Source organism: Palaemon carinicauda, chromosome 25, assembly GCF_036898095.1.
Source record: "Palaemon carinicauda isolate YSFRI2023 chromosome 25, ASM3689809v2, whole genome shotgun sequence".
NCBI classification, from domain to species: domain Eukaryota; kingdom Metazoa; phylum Arthropoda; class Malacostraca; order Decapoda; family Palaemonidae; genus Palaemon; species Palaemon carinicauda.
In genome coordinates this window covers 85,328,095-85,353,094 of record NC_090749.1, presented here as the reverse complement: position 1 = coordinate 85,353,094, position 25,000 = coordinate 85,328,095, and the positions used below count along the sequence as shown (strand labels likewise).

The 25,000-nt window shown below is 35.7% G+C and overlaps 2 protein-coding genes and 1 pseudogene across 7 annotated transcripts in view; 2 read left to right on the top strand and 1 right to left on the bottom strand.

Moving 5' to 3' along the window:
* LOC137618680 (pro-epidermal growth factor-like) overlaps window positions 1–1,196 on the top strand; it is a 570,433-nt gene extending 569,237 nt beyond the window's left edge. For 2 of the 6 annotated variants that reach the window (XM_068348833.1, XM_068348831.1), the window contains 2 exons: window positions 53–235; window positions 707–1,195. In XM_068348833.1, coding sequence (XP_068204934.1) covers window positions 53–235; window positions 707–924 — 401 coding nt within the window. In that variant the 3' untranslated portion in view covers window positions 925–1,195. Of the gene's footprint in view, window positions 1–52; window positions 236–706 lie in introns of all 6 variants that reach the window. The other 4 variants (XM_068348834.1, XM_068348836.1, XM_068348832.1 and 1 more) reach the window with 4 other exon arrangements.
* LOC137618681 (pro-epidermal growth factor-like) overlaps window positions 1–25,000 on the bottom strand; it is an 835,493-nt gene that overhangs the window by 120,457 nt on the left and 690,036 nt on the right. The gene's annotated exons all lie outside the window — the stretch shown is intronic.
* Window positions 2,686–4,418, top strand: LOC137619265 (uncharacterized; annotated as a pseudogene).

Here is a 25,000-nt window from a genome sequence, read left to right as displayed (position 1 = left end):
CTTCTTCTTCTTCTTCTTCTTCTTCTTCTTCTTCTTCTTCTTCTTCTTCCAGAGTTCCAATGCAGAAGCCCAGCAAAAGTCCTCCTGGGATTGGGATGCATAAATTACATAAGGGAACCGAAGACCTTCAGAGAGATGGAGGAATTCTGCCAGGAGGAGGGAGGAAGGCTTATGCAGAAGTTCCATGGACATCATTTAACTGACATCAAGAACAATTTTGCTTTCAATGTGTTTGGTAAGTCAACCCCTTCTATAAATCTCTAACGAGAGAGAGAGAGAGAGAGAGAGAGAGAGAGAGAGAGAGAGAGAGAGAGAGAGAGAGAGGGGGGGGGGGGGGTGTTATATATGGCTATAAACGTAGTGTCTGATTTAACTGTAAGGTCAGTGACTAATGTGCTGTGACTTCATTGTAGACACCCATTGCCAATAAAGATACGGCCATAGGAAATTTAAGTTAAGCATAGGCGAGAGAGAGAGAGAGAGAGAGAGAGAGAGAGAGAGAGAGAGAGAGAGAGAGAGAGAGAGAGAGAGAGAGAGAGAGACAGAGAGAGCTGAAATAAATTATTATATAGTTAGTATGATTATAGTTTGTCAAAGCATTTCCTAGCTAATATAATAAAGACTAATAGTTTACTCGGTCTCCAATATATGTCTATCTCTTTCTGCAGTATTTCATGTTTTTTTTTTTTTTACTTCTCTTTCAAAGAATTGATAATTATTACTGGATGGGTTGGTGTCTATGAAGAGAAGTGGACGAGTGATTTGTCTCTCATCCCAGAAGACCTTTGTGTGTCAGGTGACAGATCAGACCCTTCGAGGCGATGTGGAATCCTGACTTCGGGGTCTTCCCCTTCGTCTGTCAAAGTGACTCAAACTGATTGTTCACAAAAGCGTCCAGGCTATTGTCAGTTCCAGCTGCCATAATTCAGTTTCCAAAGTCTCCTTTACATAAATGTTTTCTGGGACTTGAGATTATATTAATGCTATCACATTAAAATCCTTTTGGCATAATTTGAAATATATCTTTACGTAAATGCACACACATATACATACTTGTATGGATATAACCTTTTATTAACATAATGTATCAGTTTAACCTCTGAAAATATATTTAGGAAAAACAATAACTACTTTTGTTCATTTTTAATCCTAAATAAATTTATTGTATATCTGGAATCATAAATAAGGTAAACGTCAGACACAAAGAAATATCTTCAAACCTGTTACAATAAATTCAATAGAAAGTCTGTATTTAGTGTCAATGACCAATTTGTACTCATAATTACTGTCAACTATTTCAAAACGTAGGTTATGTAAAAGCTATTAATGTTTTATTCTCTTATTAAGTTATTCAGCAAAGAAAAAAGCAAAATAGTAACTCTAAAAGAATATAATAACTAACAAATATATAACAATTACTACAATAGCAATAAGAGATGTCAGACATCCCCCAAAGAACATCACCTACATTTAACTAATTCATAGAACATCGCATCCCACATTTCATATGCTGACGGTGCAGGAGATGGGGAAAGTGCAATGTTGATCCAGAATCGTAATCTTGATCCCTACCACCTCCAAAATTTCATGGTTTCTTCCTATGGACAATATCTATGCATTGTTAAAATTTGCTGCAAATCCAATGTGTCAATTTTTGTTCTGACATTAATGTGTTCATTTGTTTTGACATAATCCTTAAAATTGTGAAAAATGCTAATCCGGATAATCCAAATCTGGTACCGGATCGTCTCTAAAATGTGTTGAAAATCTCATCAAAATCCATTGATCAGTTTTGACCTGAGCCTGTCCACAGAAAAATGAAAAAAATTAAATAAATTACTACGAAGTTCAAAAGATGAACAATAGTTTTTAATGATATACGATCTTTCAATATTTCTTTGTTTTTGTTTTCGAAGAAATATGGAAGTAAATATACAGTGCCAAAACAGTTATCACAAAATATTTCAACATTTGCTTGAAATCTTGAAAATTTAGATTATTAAATTTTTGGCTAAAAGAATGCCTAGGCTACATTTCAGGTTCCAAGTGGGTTTTTTTTTATGAAATCAATTTGTTTTATGGCTAGTATATCCTTTTCTTTTATGTACTATTGCGGGGGAAGTCCTCACATCTAATGCTCCCTTTCAAGACGGCAGGTTGGCTCTGGAGTTATAGCCACACCACCAAGTTAACCAGCGCCTCTCTCTCTCTCTCTCTCTCTCTCTCTCTCTCTCTCTCTCTCTCTCTCTCTCTCTCTCTCTCTCTCTCTCTCTCTCTCTCTCCTATGCTTAACATATATAAATGCATTAGTTGATCTTTACAGTAATAATAGGAATACATGAAGTAATGACTGTGCTAGTAGAGAAATCCAATTAATATTTTAGATGTTGTCTATAAATCATATATATATATATATATATATATATATATATATATATATATATATATATATATATATATATATATATATATATATATATATATATATATATATATATATATATATATATTTCGTAGCCTGTTATCATATGAGCTCTTAACGACATAAACACTTTATTTGCAGTCTGACATGACATGTTGAGCAGACGACACAAATTCAAGATTATCTTGTGGCAACCCCATGTTTTTTGTTATCGGTATAGTGTTATCATGTTGAAGCTTGCAAGTGTAATCCATTACTGAGAGATGTCATTAGAAAAACTTGAGTTAGATGTGCCTCTGAAGTTGGCCATTTTTGATAAATCCTTAAAAGAAGTTGAGGAATATCAAAAGCAGTTACAGGAGAATGCCAGGAACATAAAGGAAGACATTCACGAAGCTGTCGATCGTCAAGTGTTAGCTCTCAGAGGATGGGAACGTCACTTGGTTCGTTGAGTCGAGGTTGTGATAGCTCAAAAGAACTGTTTGATCAGCACGCAACAGGTGGGACTGATGGATAGCCAGGGGCCACTGACAACCATAAAGAACTTACTGGACAGCTGTGCTTCAACGGACGTTTCTACCCTTTCAAAAATTAATATGGATGATATACCTTGCACAAGTAATATCCAGCCAGCTAATTTGGTATCGGTAGTCTTGAATGAAGCTGCTTTGACTTCTGTTATTGGAGCCTTTGGAAGTGTTCAGTTACCGGAGACAATCACTCATCATCCATCACCTGTAATTCCTGCTCAGGTCAAAGAGTATGAGGATGAAGACTACGATTTGCTTCACAAAAGTATAGCAGGAGCAGCCTTAGGACCTGATTATCCCATGCAAACTACTGTTCAGTTTTTCAGATTGAATCAACAGAGTTGGTTGATAGACAATAAGCAAAGAAATGCTAGGACTGACTCTCCCATCAAGGTTTGTAGAGCTGGAGATTCAAAGTGCACTGTTACATTATGGCTCAGTAACTTGCAAATTGCTGGAATCCAAGATGAGGAAGAAGTTGCCCCAACATCTTTCATCACTGGGAGTTTTGATCTAATTTCAAATTATGGGTCAGTATCTCCACTGACCTCGGAGAGTTCAAGCATTGAGGTCATGTCAAACCATTTTGATACTGATAAAGACTGTAGCAGCCAAGGATCATTGTTCGAGATAGAAAATCTTTCAAACAGTATAGAAGCTAAGTCATGCTCGCTGAGCACAAAGCAAACCTCATCATAAAGATCACTATTGCACCAAATTAAGAAAGCTGATGTTTTCCATGGAAACGAACTCTGTTCCAACTTCTCAGAATGCATTTGCAAAGGCAGCTGTGTTGATTCTGCTCTTTAAAAAGACAAGCAGTCTGCTGCATACTACGCAAAAACTAACCAAAAACGTACCATCTCAGAAGTGTAGGCTACAGCTCAAATTCTGTACTCTCGCACATGGCTGATATCCTCTCGTCTGTTAATTCGAAATGGTTGGTGAAGAGCAGCTCTGGTCATACCCATATGACAAAGAGGGCTATGCATAAAACTCCTGGGGAAATGTGGTTGTCTTCATCCACGACAGTACCTGCTACTTCACTCAAGAATCTCGTGTTGTGATTAGCACTCAATCCAACATTTGGTTCTTAAACAAGTTAAAAGTTAAAAAAACTAAAGAGAAAAAATATGTCGAGGATGGTGATGAGAAGGACATACGTCAAATGTCTAAAGATGAACTGTCTATGAAGTTTAAAGACTTTGGATTACATCATGAAATCCTTATCAATAAGGCATGTGACATGTCCTCAGAGTAACAAATGTTCTAGAAATCTTTTTGATACCAAATTCTTTGATGATAAAATGCATGACTTGACTTTGGGTAAAAACCCTTGGCTTGCTTGCAACTTGCCAGCCCGTCCCAACTTGAAGCCAAGTAAAACGGTGTCAACTCTGGCTATCATGCCTGATTCTATGTTAACTGTTGCACAAAGTAGTTTAGATAGTTAACTGTTGAAATGAATATAGAAATAATTGTAACATAGAGTTTATATATTGTCAAAAACAATACTGTAATATTTGGTCATATTCTTTTTATTGCCACATTTATTCTTTTATTGAGTTTTACTCTCAGATAAATGGAAAGTTAATTATTGTTGGATATATTCTCTGTCATGAATGTTAATATTTGAGTAGTATTTTTTGTATTACAGCACTTTTATATATGTACCTGTGTGTATGATCATTTTAATGGTTGTCTGCAAAATGGATTTTTAGTTCTCTGAGGTTTTTAGGATCCTTCTTTCTTCTTACATATTTCATTCAAATTGTTCATGAGCAAATATATTTCACAGTTTATGCTGAACATGTTAGAATCTAGGATTTACTAATACTGTTGTAATGAATACTTCAATTGTTGATGGACTAGGAGCACTTTCATTCCGTAAATTTTCATCATAAGTTATTTCAAATAACTATATTGTTACTAAACTTTTCTTAGATCAGTCCATTTTAGCAATGCTTGAAGTTAAGTCCAAGCAACTGTGATCCTAATTTCCAGGAATTGGCTTCTTATTCTTCTGAAAATTAGATTTTTGAAAATCTAATGTTTTAATCTACTGAAGAGCAACTTGAAGAAAACAATGCCTAGTTTGGATGTACAGTACTGCAAATAAAATTGTAAAATGTGTGAATATTCACCTATGAAGTTGTTTAAACCTTGTGTTACAAATGATCAGTCAAGAGAAGATAAACTCAAGTCAGAAATAGAAGAACGGTTTACAATAATTATTAGCGCTTTCTCTTGTCAGTTGATGACACCAAAGTGAGGTCAAAGGTCTGATATCTGCAGGTAGTAGGTTGGCCTGGGCACCAGCCACCCATTGAGATACTACTGCTAGAGAGTTATGGGGTCTTTTGATTAGCCAGGCAATATTACATTGGACCCTTCTCTCTGGTTACGGTTCATTTTCCTTTTACCTACACACACCGAATACGCTGGCCTATTCTTTACATATTCTCCTCTGTCTTTATACACCTGACAACACTGAGATTACCAAACAATTCTTTCTCCCTCAAGGGGTTCACTACTGTACTGTAATTACTCAGTGACTTCTTTCCTCTTGGTAAGAGTAGAAGGGACTCTTTAGCTATGGTAAGCAGCTCCTCTAGTCTTGGGTAGTGCTATAGCCTCGGTAACATAGTATTCTATTGTCTTGGATTAGAGTTCTCTTGCTTGAAGGTACACTCGGGCATGCTATTCTATCTTATTTCTCTTTCTCTTGTTTTGTTAAAGTTTTTATGGTTTATGTAGAAAATATTTATTTCAATGTTGACACGCTTCTTAAAATACCTTATTTTTCCTTGTTTCCTTTCCTAACTGGGCTATTTTTCCCGTTGGAGCTCCTGGGCTTATAGCATTCTGCTTTTCCAACTAGGGTTGTAGCTTAGCAAGTAATAATAATAATAATAATAATAATAATAATAATAATAATAATAATAATAATAATAATAATCTAGTGGAGATATGGTGGAATTTACAACTAAACGCTTTGATATTTTACTTTTATCTTGTAAATACACAACTATTGGTTAAAGAGAGTAAGTCAAAGTTTAAAAATCGAGCTGTAGTACAATAATTGATTGGTCAACCATATACTGTATGTCCTAATTCTTGTATGAAGATATGTGTTGTGCGTCAAAGTAAATGAACTCTATAATCATGAGAATTCCACAAAACCTATACCTCAGCATGTTTATGTAGCAAGATTGCATTTTGATAGCGAGGGGTATCTAGTTGCCTTTGTGCATTCTCTGAGACAAGGTGCTTGCCAGAGAGTGTCAGCTGTGCAGTATAGCGTACTTACGAACCTTTTGTAAAAAAGTAAAAAAATCTATGTTCCGATGTCTCATTATCCGTCAACATGGGACATATTGGTGTCAAGTGTAAAAATTCGTCTGTTTGTGTATGCTGTGAGCGAAGTTGTTCTTTGAGCCAATAAATTAAAACTTCAAGATGCCTAGGTACACAAGGACCAACATAGCAGACACTGCTGCTACAGTAGATGAGAACAAAGGGGTAGTGTAATCTAGCATTCCCAACGAAGAATATAGACAGGATATTAGAACGCAAGAATTGGAAAATAAGTTAGATAACTCAAAACAACTAATGAACAGAAGTTCAAGCGCACACAAGTGAAAGTACACATGCACAGCCAGCCGAGTGAAGATACGCAAATCGTTGTTGGAAAGTTGCCAGAACTCCAGGCAGGTGTTAGGCCTTTTGATGATCAGCAGACTAACGAAGGTTTCAATTGATTGAAGTGTTTTTGAGAGACTTTGAAGTAGCCACATACAGGTGGGCGGTAAGAGAAAAAGCTATTCAAGTAATCAGATTGCTGAAAGATGCTCCTGCAATGGAGGTAATGTGTCGGACACAATACAGTTTAAGAAGTTATACTAAAATGAAAAGACATTTAATTGAGAAGTATGCCTTACCTGATGCGAGAAGGGGGACATAAAAGAGAATTACAAACCCAAAATTCGGGAAGGTGAATCCGTTCTTAGTTTTACAAGTTGCATTTTTCTCGATTGCAATTCGTTTGCTACCCGGAGTGCCCATCTCCCAGAAGGTGATAAAAAAGCAATTGCCCATAAGCATATTTGCAGATTAGTAAAGCCGTATTTATGTGGTTATTTGTTCGATGACAATTGCTTGTTAGCAGACGCATTGAGTGCGATACAAAACATTTTACACAGTTTGCCAGAAGAAAAAATGACTGGCTCGATTCCGAGGAGTTGGCAGCCATGAGGGGCACTCAGCAACTCCCAAAGCAGGCAGTCATCTGGTCAGAAGTATCTTCAGATGCTGGCAGTGCGGGGGAGAGGGACATCAACGGGTGGAATGCCCCACCCATGGATCCCCCTGCTGTTACACTTGTCAGGCCTACGGTCATCCATCTCAAGAGTGCCCAGCAAAAAACGCCGATGGCGGAATGGCTGTGGCACACGCACCCCTACGGCCGCCCAACATTCGAGGAAAAAGAAACAGAGGAAGGGGGAGACGAGGGACTTCGATGCCCCCCAGCATGATATCATAAGCAGACGCCGAGGCAGCGCCCCCAATGATGACGGACTTAGAGCAGGCACTGGGACCTCCATGGGTAGCCCCGACCTCACCCCCGCAGCACTAGGGAGCAGCAGCATTGCAGATGAGGTTATTGGCCCGTGCCCCATATATCGTAGTGGCTGGCTAGGAATGTTAGCAGTTAGGATTGACCTGTCAGATAAATCCATTCGAGCTCTGAATGACACAGGAGCCAACGTTTAACTAATTGAAAAAATTATTCTCCTTAAACATATTACAGTCAGCGGTATCTCTCTTCCTTGACACACCAGGAGGAAATAAAAGATGCATAAACCATACAACTATCCTCAACTTTAAGATGGGATCTGTGAATTTTACACATGATTTTTCGTCTTGCCCATCTTGGGAATTCCTGGAATCAAGGCTATTTTAAGAATAGATTTCATTTCTTGTAATCAAATATGCATTTTTGGGGGAAAAGATACAATAGCAGTAAAAGCAGGCTGGTACATTTTGCCGACAGAAAGCCATGAGCGAGTAAGTGCTTGTACGGGGTCGGAGAGACATCTAGATAAGGTAACCTCTGTACCTGAGAGAGGAGAAGTGTTGTCTCCCCACACACTTACGAGCATATCAGTGACCCTGTGTAGCCCTCTTCCGGAAGGATCCAAGCTCGTCGTTAAACCCCATGACAATTGGACGCATATGATTTTAGAGGGCTTATTAGAAATAAAAGAGAACAGAGCTGTTGTAATGATAGTTAATTTGGCAAATAAAAGAGTTGTGTTAGGAAGTGATTCTGTGTGTGAATTAGAGTTATGTGAAATTGCTAATAATGGGATGTTGGGAGCCACAACTCCAGCCCGCAGAGACGAACGCATTCATAATTTGATTTTGCAAGCGTGAAAACTATATCCGTCAGAATATCAACATTAGTTAGTGACATTGTCAATAAGTATTCTGATGTAATTGTAATTGGAGGTGAGCCACTTGGGAGGATTGATCAATTTCCCTTTAGCATTGAAACTGGGCAGGCGGAATTGATCAGGTCAAGGACTTAAAAGGTACCCATTCATTTCTAGGCAGAGATAGAAAGGGAAATTAATAAATTAAGAGAATCGGGGAGAGCAGATTCCCCTGGGCTTATCCAATTGTAGCCGTTAGGAAAAAGGACGGCTTGGTAAGATTGTGGGTAGATTATAGGAAGTTGAATGCAGTCACTAAGGATAATGCATTTCCATTGCCCTCGATCGAAAAATTACTTGTGAAGGTACTGGTTAGTAAATTTTTCACAACAGTTGATTTAAAATCTGGATACTATCAAATACCCATTCAGGAAGACAGTAAATGTAAGAAGGCATTTATAGCTAACGATCACCTATTTCAATTTAATTTTTTTCTTTTTGGTGTTAAAAATGTTCAAAGTCATTTGTCTAGAGTTATGATGGCGGTTTTGTCTCCCTTAATTAGCCATAATGTTCTTGTTTATTTAGACGATATCATGATTACAGGGAAAACAGCCGAAGAACATAATAATAACATTCGTAAAGTTTTAGAAGCATTGGGATATAATGGTATGAAAATAAATTTGTCAAAGTGTAAATTTTTCTTTAAACAGGTCGAATTTTTAGGTCACATAATAACCACAGAAGGTATCCAACCCTGCCCAAAATAAGATAGAGGCTATTAGAGATTTCCCCACGCTATGTAACCCTAAGGAAGTAGCCGGGTCCTTGGGCTCACTGGGTCTTTCCGTAAATTCATAAGAGCTTTTGGAGAGATAGCGAGACCCTTAGATGCTTTAAAGAAACAAAAAGTAATAAGTTGGAGAGTGGAAGAAGAAAGAGCCTTTAACCATTTAAAAGTTGCCTTAACTAGCAATGTCTTACGCGCATATACTAGATTTGATCGGCCATTTTTAGTGACAACAGATACGAGTAGCGTAGCTATTGTTGGTCTAGTTTCTCAACGAGACGATAAAGGTAGAGAGCGACCCATTTAGTTTGCTTCCTGAGCATTAAAAGAGGCAGAAAAGAATTATAGTACATTCGATCGAGAGGCTTTGGCTATTCTTTCAGTTCTAAAAAGGTATCGGTTCTTTTTATCAGATCAGTCGATTGAGTTGCAAAGTGATCATCACCCCTTACGTGACTTCATTTTCAAAGGGGATTTGACCTCTTGACAACAGAGATGGATTGATAGATTGTTAGAGTTTAATATAAAGGGTTTTCTTCACATAAAAGGTAAAGCTAACAAGGTAGCTGATGTTCTCTCTAGAGGTGCAGTAATAGAAGAACTAGGGCACAAAAGAGGAACGAAGAACGTAACCAAAATATTGAAGACCCCCATCCAAATCGAGAAAATGGAAAACGGGGGGTGAATTCTCCCTATGAGCATTCAGAATACGGGAGCAGAGAGAGAGGAGAGAGAGAAAGGGAGGGAGTTACAGATATTAGGTAGTGAGAGAGAGAGAGATATAAGCGGTGAAGGTGAATATATGTGGGTGGCCAAGGACATGACCAGGGGGTGTCCAGAATGAATGCCCTAATGATGCAGGTTTGGTTGACTTGGGAGATTGGGACATAAAAGAAGTACTAGAGGGACAGAAAAAAAGAGGAATGGATGGAAAGAGTGCGAGCAGTGATTAAAGGGGAATTGGGGAGTTATTCATCGTTTCTGAATGTGCCTTGTGAGAATTCTTTTATAGAAAATGATATCTTATAATATGCTTATGAGAAGAGGGGAGGGGAATTTTGTGCACAGGTAGTTCTTCCTCCCTCTTTAATTAATCGAGCCATCCACATTGTACATGCAAGTACGTATGTACAGCATTTAGGGATTGATAGAACATTAAGGTGAGCATTTGAATCTTTATTTTGGTTAGGAATGAAAATATCTATAGAGAATTATTTAAAAGGTTGTCATGCTTGTAACTGTTTAAAAACACATAAAAACACTGTACCGGAAGCCGGAAAGGAGCCTGTTAGTTTATGTTTATTTGTGGATGCATTTATTTGGTACGCTCATACTTACCCAATGTTGGATAAATCAGCAAATTCATTAGCCCAGGCACTTTGCTCTTTCATTACCAGTTTTGGTTGCCCCAAAATTTTGAGAAGTTATAATGGTCTTAAGTTTATAAATAATGTGGTGAAATCAGTCATGGACTTGATGGAAATTGAACACTTTTTAATGACCGCATATAAGCCTTCAGCTAATGGCTTAGTGGAATCGCATAATAGGGAAGTAGTCCGAATTTCGCGTTACTTAGTGGCTGATGACCCCCTTCATTGGCACGCCATGCTTCCTACAGCTGAGCTAGCTTTGAGCATTGAATATAATGCTTCGCTCAGGGGCCCGTCTTTCTTTTTATTGTGTGGACAGGATCCTGTTTTACCATATACGGTACTCATTAGTTCGCAATAATTGCCAAATTATTCAACTGAGCAATACTGTGTATATCTATTAAATCTATTAAGGAGAGTAATGATCACCACTGAAAGGTTTTTGAAAGGAGCTAATGAAAAACTCAGCTCAAAGTATGAGGGTTGGCTCAAAACCGCACCGGTAAAAGTATTGTGGGCGATCGTGTGAATTTGAAACGATTACAACCTAGGAAACACAAACTAAAGCCAGTGTATTTGGGTTGGTACCGAGTAAACGTGGTTAAATCTAACACAGTTGTGATACAAAGCATTATTAATGGTGCAGTATCTGAACATCATCAGGCACACATACATGTGGTGCCTGAAGAGGTAGTTTTCAAAAGTGTCAATCAGAGCGTTCCTCCTTACCCCTGCATACGCGATATTCTTCAAGTTGATGAGTAGAATTTACCTTTGCTGTTGTTGTTGTTTGAACAGATCTCATTTCTTCTTTTGACATGTTTTAAATAAACATGATGATAACAATATCGAGATCTGAAGGTCATATAATTGTCAAATCACAAGCTGTTGTTCTTCAAGGTGAACTTTAGGGAAGTCACTCACATGTGTCCGCTGAATGGAGAGGCGTACTCAAGCATGTATTTGACATTTGACCTATCTGTGAAATTATATAGTTGCTTCTGCCAACGAAGTTGAAAGGAGGTTATGTTTTCCCACTTGTTTGTGTTCTTGTTTGTGAACAGCTTCCTAACCGAAATTTTGATCATAGAGATCTTCCTGGTTACAATGCTTCTACGATATTCTCTGTTGAAGCATGATGACTTCGTCACAGCATTCTCTCGTTAAAAGGGACATAATGGAGTAACAAAACCAATTCTTCAACAAGTGCTCTGGACTTGAGCTTCAACAATTTCTAGAAGGACCTCTTCTTGCTAACTTAGAGAAAATAACTGATAACTTTGGAGATAAGAAATCTGCAGTCTTTATAAAAAAAAACAAAATAAATTTCATTCAGATCTACACCTTCATAATCACATCAAGGTCCATCAAGAGTTCTTTAATTTCATGAATTCGAAAACCTAAACTATAATCAATTTTATTTAATGGGTCAGAATTGCACCAACTTGCAGGGGTGACCTTTTAGCTCGGAAAAGTTTCCTAACAGCCAATTGGTCGGACAAAAACACTTCTGACCAATCAGCTGTTAGGAAATTTTCCGAGCTAATAAGGCACCCCTGCGAGTCAGTGCAAATCTGTCTCACTAAAAAGAATTGACTATAGTTACTTTAGCATCCGGAAAACAGGAATGAGAAAAATCAAGTTTATCATTCCTATGCTTACTGTCAAGCCAATAGGCTTGTCTTTTCCTATGCAAAGTGAGTGACAGAGTCATCTGGTTTAAGTAAAGGATGAACCATTGCATCTACACCAAAAAGTGCAGATTCAAGTGTAGCCAACCACATATGTTCCTGGGTTGTACCAAAAAGAGTTTCTTTTATGGTTAAATGGTAGGCCTATTCCTTTCCTCTCTGAGTAAAGGCTCTGAGCAGATTATAGTAATTTCAAGGCAAATCTGATTTCTTACCATTCTAAATATGATAGGACTCCTGGTTCTCCAAGTAAGCACGTCTAAAATCATCATTGAATCAGGGCTTGTCTTTCACTCGGTATCTTAGCATAAAAGAAGGGATATGCCTATCAACAATGTTGACTAGTTTCTCATTCAAATGAACATCAGGCTCAATAGATACAATATTCCCTGTTGAAGCACGCAGAAAAAATAACATATGGGCTTCAAAATTGTAGGTGTATGTATAATAACGGAACTCTCTTTTTTCCACTATATTACAAACTTTTCTAGAATAAAAACTTGTTTGTTGACAGTTTGTTGTTCTGTCAAATCAAGCAATTAGCTGATTAAATTCCTGAAAATGGTGAACGATGGCAAAGTGTAAGAGTCAAAAATCCCTCTTAGGAGTCTAAATGTTGATCGAAATTGTATAGGATACCTTCAAAGTTAGGAAAAGTAATGGATAGGACTAGTTCTTTGAGTGGCAGCACTTAACCTCTTCCTTAGTCGTAACATGTCAGTTGTACGACATGTCCATCAGCTGTGATGCAGAACACCGCAACCTGAGTCAGACGGGTCACAGCAAACCGCCCCAACATTCCAAGTGTTTCATTCACAATCATCTGATATTGATTCCTAACAGCAGTCTTGCTTTTGAAGTGTCTAGAAGTCACTGTAGATGACTTTATGATCAATTCAGCAGCACATTAGTAACAGAATACTAGAATAATCAGCAGTTGCAGAAATTTTAAATGGACCTCGCTTGACCAAAGAAATTGTCGGATGGTTTTTTATCCAGTAAGAATTTAGTATTTTTAAAATTCAAACAAGATAATGGGAGCATCAGTCATGGGTTGGAGATGCTCATTCTTAGCGCTCGATACATGAAGAGGACAACGTATCAGTGGGAGAGTGACAAAACTCGTGAATCATTTTATAATTTTATTAATCCAAAAATGTTACGCGGTATGAAGTTTGTCGAGGGATTATTCTGCCTTTTTTTCAGAGTACAGTGATGGGGAAATGCATTATAGCCGTGATTTGGTTAAATCTGTTGTACCATTTGATGAGAAAGAACCAGAGGTGAAGGAATTTATACTTTTGAAGCAAAAAATTATCAATTATCATAATTCATCATCAGGAATAGGCTAGCCTAATCCTCTATACTTATGCTTTGTTTTGTTTTTATACATTTTTTCTGGCGGGGACCTCTGCTCTGGTTGAGTTGGAACTTGAAGATGGAACAAAGGTAGGCATATTGGTGTGCTATGTTTCCCAGGTCTTGACAATCACAGAGGGCGGGAGGTTAAGGGGGCCGGTCGGAATACCAGTAATTGGGGGTATAGGAAGAAAAACACAAAACCCTGAAAATAAAATCACTGAGCTCCGTATGGCAATGGAGAATGCGTATATGAAATGTTTTGTCAAATTTCCTATTACTTTCATAGTTACAGGGTAATTAGTAAAAGTAACTCAATGAACCATAAACATTATTCCCTACAAGAAAATCAAGGACGGATCTAGAGGGGGGTTAACGACGTCCTAAACCCCCCCCCCCCCCCCCCCCACACACACACACACTCAAATTTGGAAAGTGCCCTTTCGAGTTTTCAAGGTGCCTTCTTGAGACCACTAAAAAACGAAGTAGTAGCCTATATTCTAAAAAGTAGACAACTGTCATGACACAGTTATCACTTTAATGTTCATAAACATGAGGTGTCAGACTTCGCAAGCCACCTCATTATGTCGGACACCTGGGAAGTTCCCAGGCGAGGGAAAATCAACCTTGTTCCAAACAAGGTTGATTTTCCTGGCCTTCGTAAGCACTCAACAGAGGGCCAGCGAGAAGCCAGGATGATCGCTGAAATGGACAACTGTGGCGAATCTTTCGATGTTTGAGATATCAATTAGGTGCCAGGAATTTTCTTGATTATATTTTTTTACCGGTGTTGTAAAAAAGTCTTGAGTTTTTTAACTCAGATCTATTTACATTTTCATAACAACAATTTATATTTTGATGAATAAAATAATGGTATACATTGCAATCAGTGGTTTATGGTTCTTCTCTAATAACATTTTCTATTCCATTAATTTTTGAACAAATTTGTAAATTGCCTTAACCCCCTCTCACTGAAAAGTCTGGATCCGTCCTTGAAAATGCAGTATTTCTTCTGTGATCATAAATTTTGATATATATTACATTTTAATGTAAAAGAACTTGTGAAGAGTGGCATTTGTATAACTTACACGTGTCACAGGCGATGCAACAATATTACACTCTTCACCCTTCAGTCCTACAGGTAAACTCCGTTTTACCTCTGACAATCACTAATTTTTATGTTTTTTTCTCGTTATCGGCAAGAATTTCATCATTTCAAAGAAAAAAAGACAATTCCAACATCTTGCTAACATAGGAAAGAAGAAAATTTGCTCTATTAAGGGTTCAGAAGAGAGTAATATCGGTAGTGCTAAGAGAGAGAGAGAGAGAGAGAGAGAGAGAGAGAGAGAGAGAGAGAGAGAGAGAGAGAGAGAGAGTTAGTTGTGTGAATGGGGAAGTAAAGGCCTTTCCTGGAACGAGCAAATTAAGCAATATATTGAGCAAAAGGATCTTCGTTTATGAGTAAATTATGATAAATAACTTGGTTTTTGTTTATCAATATTCCAAAAGGAACATAAAATTCTTAATAATTAGGATTTATTAATATTGTCTTTGGAAAAATAAAAATAAAAACATTGATTGCCCTCTGACATTCACTCATTTTTACGGTTGTTTTTTTCGTTTTTGGCAAGAATTTTATCATTCCAAAGAGGAAAAGAAAATTTCAACATCTTGCTAACATAAGGAAGAAGAAAATTTGCTCTATTAGGAGTTCAGAAGAGGGTAATATCGGTAATGGAGAGAGAGAGAGAGAGAGAGAGAGAGAGAGAGAGAGAGAGAGAGAGAGAGAGAGAGAGAGAGAGAGAGAGAGAGAGAGAGTGGGGGGGGGGGAGCGGCCATTGCCTCACAGGAGCCAAAAGAAGCAAAAGGATCTTCATTTATGATTTGATTATAAACGATTTTGTTTTCTTTTAATAATACCCGAAAAAGAACACAAGGTTCATGAAAATCATGATTTATCAATATTGTCTTTGTAAAATTAAAAAGAAAACTGAATGCCCGCATCTCAAAAACAATACTTATTGGCCTTGAAATTCCATAGTATCCCTTTGTTTTCAAGATATAGCATTGAAATTCGGTATATAACTTAGAAATACATAAAACAATGAAATGAAGGCCTTTTTCCAATTTCTTTTATATTTTTTTATTAATTATTTTTCTCTGATTTTAAGGGTTTATTTTTAAACCATAATGAAAAAAAATCATATCTGGAAAAAAGTTACTTCAGATAAAAAACTCTTCATATTATTGGAGGACTTTATCAGGTCTATAAAGGTTAGTAATAGCAGATCTTAGTAATAATTATCAAAGGAGAAGATAAAATTTGAAAAACACACATTTGTATGATAAATCGCCCTGGCGTTGCTGAACGGAAGGTCAGAAGCAAAAATCCTATGGAGTTTGGAGATGTCCTAAGTCATCCTATTAAGTGGTATGAATGTCAAAGTCCAGTCATTAAAAATCGGCATTAGCCTGCCGGCCCCTTATGGGGACCATCTTCTATGTCCTGTTTTTTTTTTTTTAATGATTCAAAATACACAATTTCTTTATATGTTTTAGACATATATAATACCTTCATCACATAAAGATTTCCATTTTTTTAATCAAAAACTTTTTGGTTTATTAGCGAAAATCATGATTTAAAAAAAAAGAAGTAAATTTTTCTTCACTAATATGACACGAATTTTATTGAAAATCATACCATCAAAACTTATTCACAAATCGAATAATTCTGTAACAGATTTTCGATTTTCCTTTTTATTTTTTTTTTTAAATGAAATTTTTATTATTTATCTTCGTGAAAAAAAAAATGAGAAAAAGTAAATGCCAAATTCTCTTTGAAAATTGAGGGATTTTTAATCTTTTTTTCAATGATATCATTCTCTCTAAAATCAAATAATAAATAAAGAAAAGTGTATCTACATGAGAATGAGTATATATTTGAGATGAGCTCCCAAAGATTTGCTATAAATTTTTGCTTTTTTTTTCTTTAAAAAAATCAAGGGTGTCATGAGTTGCTACCGGCCTCTCATTGTTGCCAGAGTTTTAGTTAGAATGTTCCAGCTTTGCACTCTTTCTCATGCTTCCCTCTCTTTTTTGTTCTTTTTTATGCTCTCTTCTTTCTTTGACCTTAGGTAATATTAGCCTTGCTATAAAGTTCTTGAGGACCTTTTGAAAACACAGTGTATATACAAACTGTAAGTAAATAAACACACATGCAATGTAACTTCTATACGTCTTTGGAAATTCTGGCTATTTTTCTCATAGATCATAGTTTGTGTTCGCTTACCCCTTACTAATGCCTTCCATCTCTGCCAGATGTACGAAATTTCCATATGTAAGTGAAAAAAAAAAATTGTTATCTAAAACGAAAAAAAAAAAAAAACACGCAAAGATGATTCTGTCATACTAAAAACAACGCAATAAAGATGACGTCATCATTTCAAGACCGCTTTATCTTCATTATTTGTAAAGATAATTGGCTTAAACTTCTGGAGAACATGTACTATATGTTTCTGCATACATAGAAACAATAAATCGATTTTCCATTTTCTGGTGGGGGTGAGTTATCATAAATGAATTACTCGCCAAGCTGTTGTGTAGCTCTTCTGAGAACCATTTTACCCCCAATTTTACTCCCAGTAACTTTAAACAGATTTTCAGTTATACAATAATTAGAGAAGTTTGCAGCACCATGAAACAGTATTTCCTTATTTGTTATCCAAACTGGTAAGAGTCTTTACTCTGATCTACTGACTGATATAAAGTAAACAGATTAAATGAGTTCCCCTTATGTGTAAACGAGGATTAGTCTTGAACTGGACACCATAGTCAACAGGTTTATGACAGATCTATTTAACAAACATAATTGTCGTAATACTTTGACTTTTTGTTTTTTATCCAGTATGCTAAACAAACTATTAGGAGTTTCAGGAGTCTATGTTGTGGCAATCTGATTATGGAAAGAAAGCGTTGGTGCAGCATCCCATGATACACTGTTTTACATAGTAGAAGAGAGAGCCAGTGTGCATAAAGGTAACTATCTTAAAATTTAACAATGGCTGCAAAACTTTACAATAATCACATTGTACAAATCGGACAATTTTTTATCATGGTTGCTATGGAAATACAACTAAAATGACTTTAATTATCATTATATTATCACTTGCTAAGCTACAACCCTAGTTAGAAAAGCAGGATACTATAAACCTAGGGGCTCCAACAGGGAAAATAGCCCAGTGAGGAGAGGAAACAAGGACAAAAAACATTTTTAAAAGGAGTAATAATTTTAGAATAAATATCTCTTATATGAACAATAAAAGCTCTAAGAGAAAGAAAAACAAGACAAAAAAGCAAGTCTGGGCGTACTCTCAAGCAACAGAACTCTAACCCAAAAAGTGGAAAACCATGGCACAGAGGCTATGGCACTACCCAAGACTTAGAGAACAATGGTTTGATTTTGGAGTGTCCTTCTCCTAGAAGAGCTGCTGACCATAAAAAGAGAGTCTCTTGTATCCTTAACAAGAGGAAAGGGGCCACTGATCAATTAAAGTGCAGTAATCCCTTGGGTGAAGAATAATTGTTTGGTAATATCAGTGTTGTCAGGTGTATGAGGACAGAGGAGAATAAGTAAAGAATAGGCCAGACTATTTGCTGTGTGTGTGTAGGAAAAGGGAAAATGAACCGTAACCAGAGAGAAGGATCCCATGTATAACTGTCTGGCCAGTCAAAAGACCCCATAACTCCCTAGCAATATGGTGCCTTTATCTCACAGCTATATAACATTTATCTGGAAATTACATTAATGAAAAATTAAATTGAAAATCAAACAGATTTATGTTCAACGCTATTCTGAAAATATATACAGAGAAAGACTATGATAAAAACAAATTAACGTAAAGGTAAATTTAGAATTTGCTCACAATATTTCATACTTTTATAATGAAATATCTTATTCACTATTTATAATCCTTTTCAATTCTTCAAGAGTGATAGATTGGTTATGAATATTAACATGTATATTTGAACAATCCTATATTAAAAATTATATTTCCAAAATTTGTGTAAATAATTTTTTTTTTTTTTTATCTAAGTAACGCATTGCAAATGCACACAGTAAACTTTAGCTGTGACTACATTAGTCCATAGATGGTTATTTCAATTTGTGTAAGACACATTACAATAATATGATGCCTCTAGTTCTTCTATTTGATCTCTGCCATTTATTCATATCAGCTCGTAAAATAGGTTTATTAACCATGTATAGCATTTGAAAATACTTATTAGCTTTACTGTAACGATATTGGAATCTAGATCTCAGATACCAACAGTAATTGGGGAAAAGAAATTGAAAATCTGTTGTTTTGGTGCCGCCTGCTACAGAAACTTGCGTATACATCGCCTTGCTTTGCCGGAGGACTCATCGGCAAAAAATAGTCTTCCGCATAACAAAGTGGTCCAGTTGGATTTTCTTAATTTTTTACGGAATGCTTTCTGAAAATCAGTTGGAGGCCACGATCTACCTATTTTTAATAAGCAACTTCAACCTATTTTCTGTAAGCAACACTTAGTTATGATTAAACCAAAAAATAATTTATATATCTTTCAAAGCAACTGAAAAAATAAAATGCACTACCTTGCACTCAGAATAATACGGATGTGGATTTGGTTCTTAGAAATTTGAGAGGATTGTTTTTTTTTTCTTTTTTTTTTGTTGTTATTATTGTTGTAAATTACAGGACACTTTGTGAAGTATTTTAATGTATAAAAGGTCTCCCTTTCTCAAGAAGCTAAAATTCTTTGATTTATAGATGGGTCTTGGGTCATAAGGATCGATACTTGGTCACTCTGCATTGAGGGGACATTGTTTGTCCAAAGAGAAACTTCCCAATGGAACAAAACAAAAAAATGTCGTTATTCACATGTATTGATATACACCAACAAATTAGAAACAGATCAAAAGCACATACAGTAAGGTCAAAGGTTAAAGGTCAAAGTATGGAGACATTGGAGAAAATAAGGAAGAAAATCTGATCTTCCTACTTAGGTTGTTTTGTATTTCAAATATCGCTGTAATAAATTTAAATTTCAATGGAAATATTTGGAGAGAGAGAGAGAGAGAGAGAGAGAGAGAGAGAGAGAGAGAGAGAGAGAGAGAGAGAGAGAGAGAGAGAGAGAGAGAGATAATTTGTACCTTCCTCTACCGAGACTAACAATAAAGTGGGACTTCTCCTCACTCAGCAAACACATCTAAAAGATCATCATCACGTGACCATCACATTGTGACATCGTCCGTTGCAGTAACGTCACATTTTTCTGTGACATCAACTCGGATATGTTGATTAGAAACAACAATGAAACAAGTAAAATAAAGAACAAAAATAGTTAGTAAACTACATAATCAGGTACAGTGCCTAAATTGCCGTTATCAACACAAAAAATTACAATTTTATATATTTATTGATATTATATATGAATATATATATAAAAACATTAATGTCAATATTATATATGAATATATATATATATATATATATATATATATATATATATATATATATATATATATATATATATATATATATATATATATATATATATATATATATATATATATATATATATATATAAACAAAATGGTATTCCCCAAATAGCACAAAATATATATTAAAACTTTTGTATTCCATTGGTATGCATCAAGTAAAAACAAAAGAATTCAATGAAAGGGTATAGATAGATAGTATATACGATTATATGTTAATGAAAAAAATATTCTAGAGGGGTATATAGTATATAATTTATTAACAAAAAAGTTCATTCAAATTATGTCGTAAATGGGTAGAGTGTGTAAAAAAATAGTACAGTATATGGGCGCTGGTATATATTAAGTAAAAGTAGGATTTTGTGGAAGCAAATAAGTATAGTATATAATGGAAAATACATTTCATAATGGCCATGAATACTGTATGTATATAAAAAAATTATTCCTTGTAGGCCATTGGTATAATATGATTACATATTAGAATAAGAGAAAAAATAAGAAAAAAAAATACAGCATAAACGTTCAAGGTAAAATTTCTTGTCTTCCGGTAGCAGTGATGATATATAATAAATTTCTAAATTTATAACGTATTTTAAGGTTATGAATTTCAGTAGGAATTAAATGAAATGTACTTTGGAGTGACATAGAATTAGCACTGGCTTCCTTGCTCTCCCACAATTGCTTCAATGAGCATCATCAGTAGGGAAATGAGGGTCATGTGGCATCATAGACAGAGTTGGAAGTTTGAGGACAGGAGTGTGCAGGTGGAGAGCCCCATACTGCTGGACCTTCCTGGGGCAGTGTAAACCTTGGCATCTATCTACCTTTATTTCAGCTGCGGCTAGTTATCAGAATCTAACATTGTACTATTGTTGACTTTTTTCACTAATGGTCAGATTCCTGTGGAAAGAAATATAGGATGTTAGGTTGAGAAGGTTGATTACTTTTATTGAAAAGGAATCAAAAGTTATTACAAAGCCTATGGAATTTAAAAAGGTTTTCAAAGAGGTTCTAAGAGATTTTTAGAAACAGGTTTACCATGACAACACGAAATTTTGCAGATAAGAAGACCAGTCTCCTATCTTTCAACATTAACTCATTTTATTATAGAATGTGTGTATGTAGAGTGAATGAAATAAACAGTATTTTATAATCATTAGATGTGTCCCTTCACTTATCTGCTGATCAAATGCTAAGCCCGAATGGTACTCACTTTGAGACTGTGATCAAACAGGAGACCAGGTGAGTTCTCTTAAGTTCTGATCAAACAGTTCTAATCACCAAGGCGGATACCAGATGATTTGCTGGGAAGAAGATGTCCTCGTCTTGCTTCTCAGGGAGATCAGACTTCTCTTCCATGGTTATGTGAACTGCAATTGAATAATCTAATGTCAGAAACTTCTCATGACATATAAAATAGCAATTAAAGGAACAGATCATCAATAAGGATCGCACCTTTCAGTTTTCCCATTGCCTGTATGAGAGAACAATGTTCAAAAGGAAAAATTTCAGATTCATTTCAATAGTCATAATACAATTTACATTTAAAAGGACAATCCGGAATTTGTCCTACGACGAGAAAAGGAGAAATACTATTTGTGCAATAACCCAAACATCCAGCAAAAAATCTTGAGGAAAATTTTGGAGTTGTAGACAAGGAGCTCTGTGCAAAGAAGGGGAAGATGATCTAGAGAAGGACAGAGCTAAGGAATGACTGCACCTGGTACTCACCGACATCGATCCGAGATGAAAAGTGAAGGAATTAATACTTTGAGAAACCGATTATCTGGAGCTCCAGAATGTAAATAATGTCTGTTGTTTAAGAAGATTGCCTGGCCCTTCCGGGCCATGCACAGTCTCTTGCAGTTTTGCAGCCCATAGCAAATATGTCTCAAAAAGTCATTAAGAGAAACGTTCAACTCGTACCCAAGGACTGGCTGGATGCAGACTTCCAAGACTCCCAAATAAAAATCAGGAAAAGATATCGTAAAAAAATGATCTCTCACCAGAGGGCTGATGTAAATGCCATTTGAAGAATTGGAGGAATCTTCCAAAAGAAGTTAAGCAAATAATTCTCCTGAAAACATGCAATAAACATAAAATTAATCTTTTGTGAAAAAAAGAATATATTTAGGGCATCTTGCTTAATGACTGAAGACAAATTAGGTAAGTATATTCCATATAATGAAAATATTTAAAAGAGGTAATTTTTACGGTTATTTTCTTGACACAAAAGTTGAATGATTGAAAACCTAAAGTTAATCTTTACATCTTTTTGCAATTCAAAAAACAACAAAATAATTTAGGGCAAAACAGATAAAACACTTCAGGTTGAAATTATTTGTGGACATTTGGAGATTCCTTGTTCATAATTACTTGTGTGTTCCTCTTTGCATATCTGTCTGTCTGTCTGTGCTACAGAAATAAGACATCCAACTTCTATTACCTCAGTTTGTTTCTACTATTATAATGAAGACATTAAGTTTTACTTCCAACTAAAAGTAACAGAGGAAAATTTTATATCAAATTAAATACAAGAAAGTACCAGAATATAAAAAGGTTCTAACATTGTTTTATTGTATTAGATTCTTGAAGAAATATTATTTATCATCAATAATAGCAATGATAACAATAATGATAATGTAGAAAACTTTTACAAAAGTTACCACAAGGAAAGTAATTTAACTCTTTCCATTCAAATCATCAAGAGCGATAACTACAGATATTATTCTTTCCTTCAGTCCATTTAGAGAAGTAACTTCAAAGTATTTTCCTGAAAATCCTACCCCATCATTTTTTCTCTCCTGCAACGTCCGCCTAAGTTCTGTGCTCCTTTTCCTCTCATCAGAAGTAGACTCAATGAATATAAAATGTCAGCTTCTCTTGAGTCCAACAGATGACGGTGGATAATATCCCTGTACACCAGTCTGTCAGTCAGTGTTCTGTTCTACTCGCTCACCTGAGCTGTAAAAGGAAATAGCATCAACATACGAGTGCATTACAAAGTTGAAGTGCATTACAAAAGATAAAATGTCTGTAATAGAAATCTTGTTGTGATATATCTTCCCTCTGATCCTTAATTGCAAAACAAACTCTATCAACCGAACAATAAGAATCTGTAGTGGCAGAGCAGATCAATTCAGTCTTATAATTATATTATTAAATGAAAGATTGAAGTTGCACAAAAACACTTAACATGTAAGTTCACCAAAAATGATATACTTTTGATAAACAATTTTGCATTAAACAAAAAAAAAATAGTAAAATAAAGGAGTTGTAGAAAAATCTCTACAAAAAGAAGAGGAAGATAACTCTAGAGAAGGTCAAAGTTAACGAATGACTGCATCTGGTAATTACCGCCATCAACCCGAGATCAGCAATGAAGACCTTGATGTAAAATTCTAGTCCCAGAATGCAAAATCCTTAAGAGAACTCTACCACTTAGGCGCAGGTTGGATGCAGAGTGCCCAACCTCCAAAATAAGCGCCCAAGGTGAGGAGAGCTGCCATAGATTGAGTATGCCGTGCACCCAGTTTTACCAGACCTTGTTTGGAGCATGTTGTAGCTCAGCAGGTCTTTGTGAGGAAGGAAGGACCCGCTGAGTGCAGGGGCATGTTCGAATGACCTCCCACTAAAGTGCAGATGCAAGCATCATTAAAGGAGAGGGAAGGATCTCTGAAGAGGAGCTCGTCACCTAATCATTTCCCTGGAAAACAATAAATACACATATATAGTTATTTGGAAAACAGACTTATCAAATGCCTCTTGTTTTATGACCAGTGTTAAATCAGTTAAATAAATGCAATGCCTTAAAACCATTATAATGAGATACTTTTCCACAATTATTGCCTAAAAACAATAGTAGATTGCCTTAAATACCAGAACCCATGTTTACGTCTATTTGGGAAAACTAACTAATTGAAGACAGCAGCTAATAATTACTCCTGTGTTCCTCCCTCCCATTCGTTCTGTTTGTCTGTCTGCATGAAAAGAAGAGAGACACGCCTGAAGTATTCTACCTTTGCTTGATTCACACTGATATAAAAGAAATCATTATCCTGTTGTACTGTCAAAATTTATATTGGTCTGTATAAAAAAATAGAAATATTCCAACCCTAAGTCAAATGGTATCAATTATTTTGGAAATTTATATTCAACATGAATAATAGTAATGAATATTGACGTTACTCTTCTTATTCAATTTATTAGAAATAGTAACTTGAAATATTACTCTTTCTATTCATTTCATTAGGAGCAATAACTACTAATCTTACTCTTTTCATTCATATAATTAAAAGTAATAACTCCTTATCATACCTTTTTCCTATAATTCATTAAGAACAGTACTGTAACTCAAAATGTTTACCCTGAAAATCCTACCTTATCTTATTTTCTCTTTTTCCAATGCCAGCTTCAGTTCTGCCTTCCTTCATTTTCTGAAGAGAATTTTACTTCATGGGTCTGATGGACGCTGGTCTAACATGTCAGCTTCTCTTACGTCCAACAGAGGACGAGGAACTGTCTCCCTGTGCATCAGTCAGTCAAGCAGTCATTCAGTCAGTCTTCTGTTCTACCACTTCCTCTGATCTGCAATAAGAAATAGCATCAATATATGAGGGCATCACAAAGTTCAATGTTTACGAAATATAAAATCCCTGCAATAAACAGCCTAGTGCGATGTTCCTAAACTTTGATCCTTAATTGCCAAACTAAATTGACTAACCATGACAATATGATTCCTTAGTACTAAAACTGGTCCATTTAAACATGTAAGTTCACAGAAAGAAAAATATAGTTTCTGATAAGTTTACTTTAATGTTAAATTTAATCATATATAAAACAAGAAAAAAAATCACAAAGAA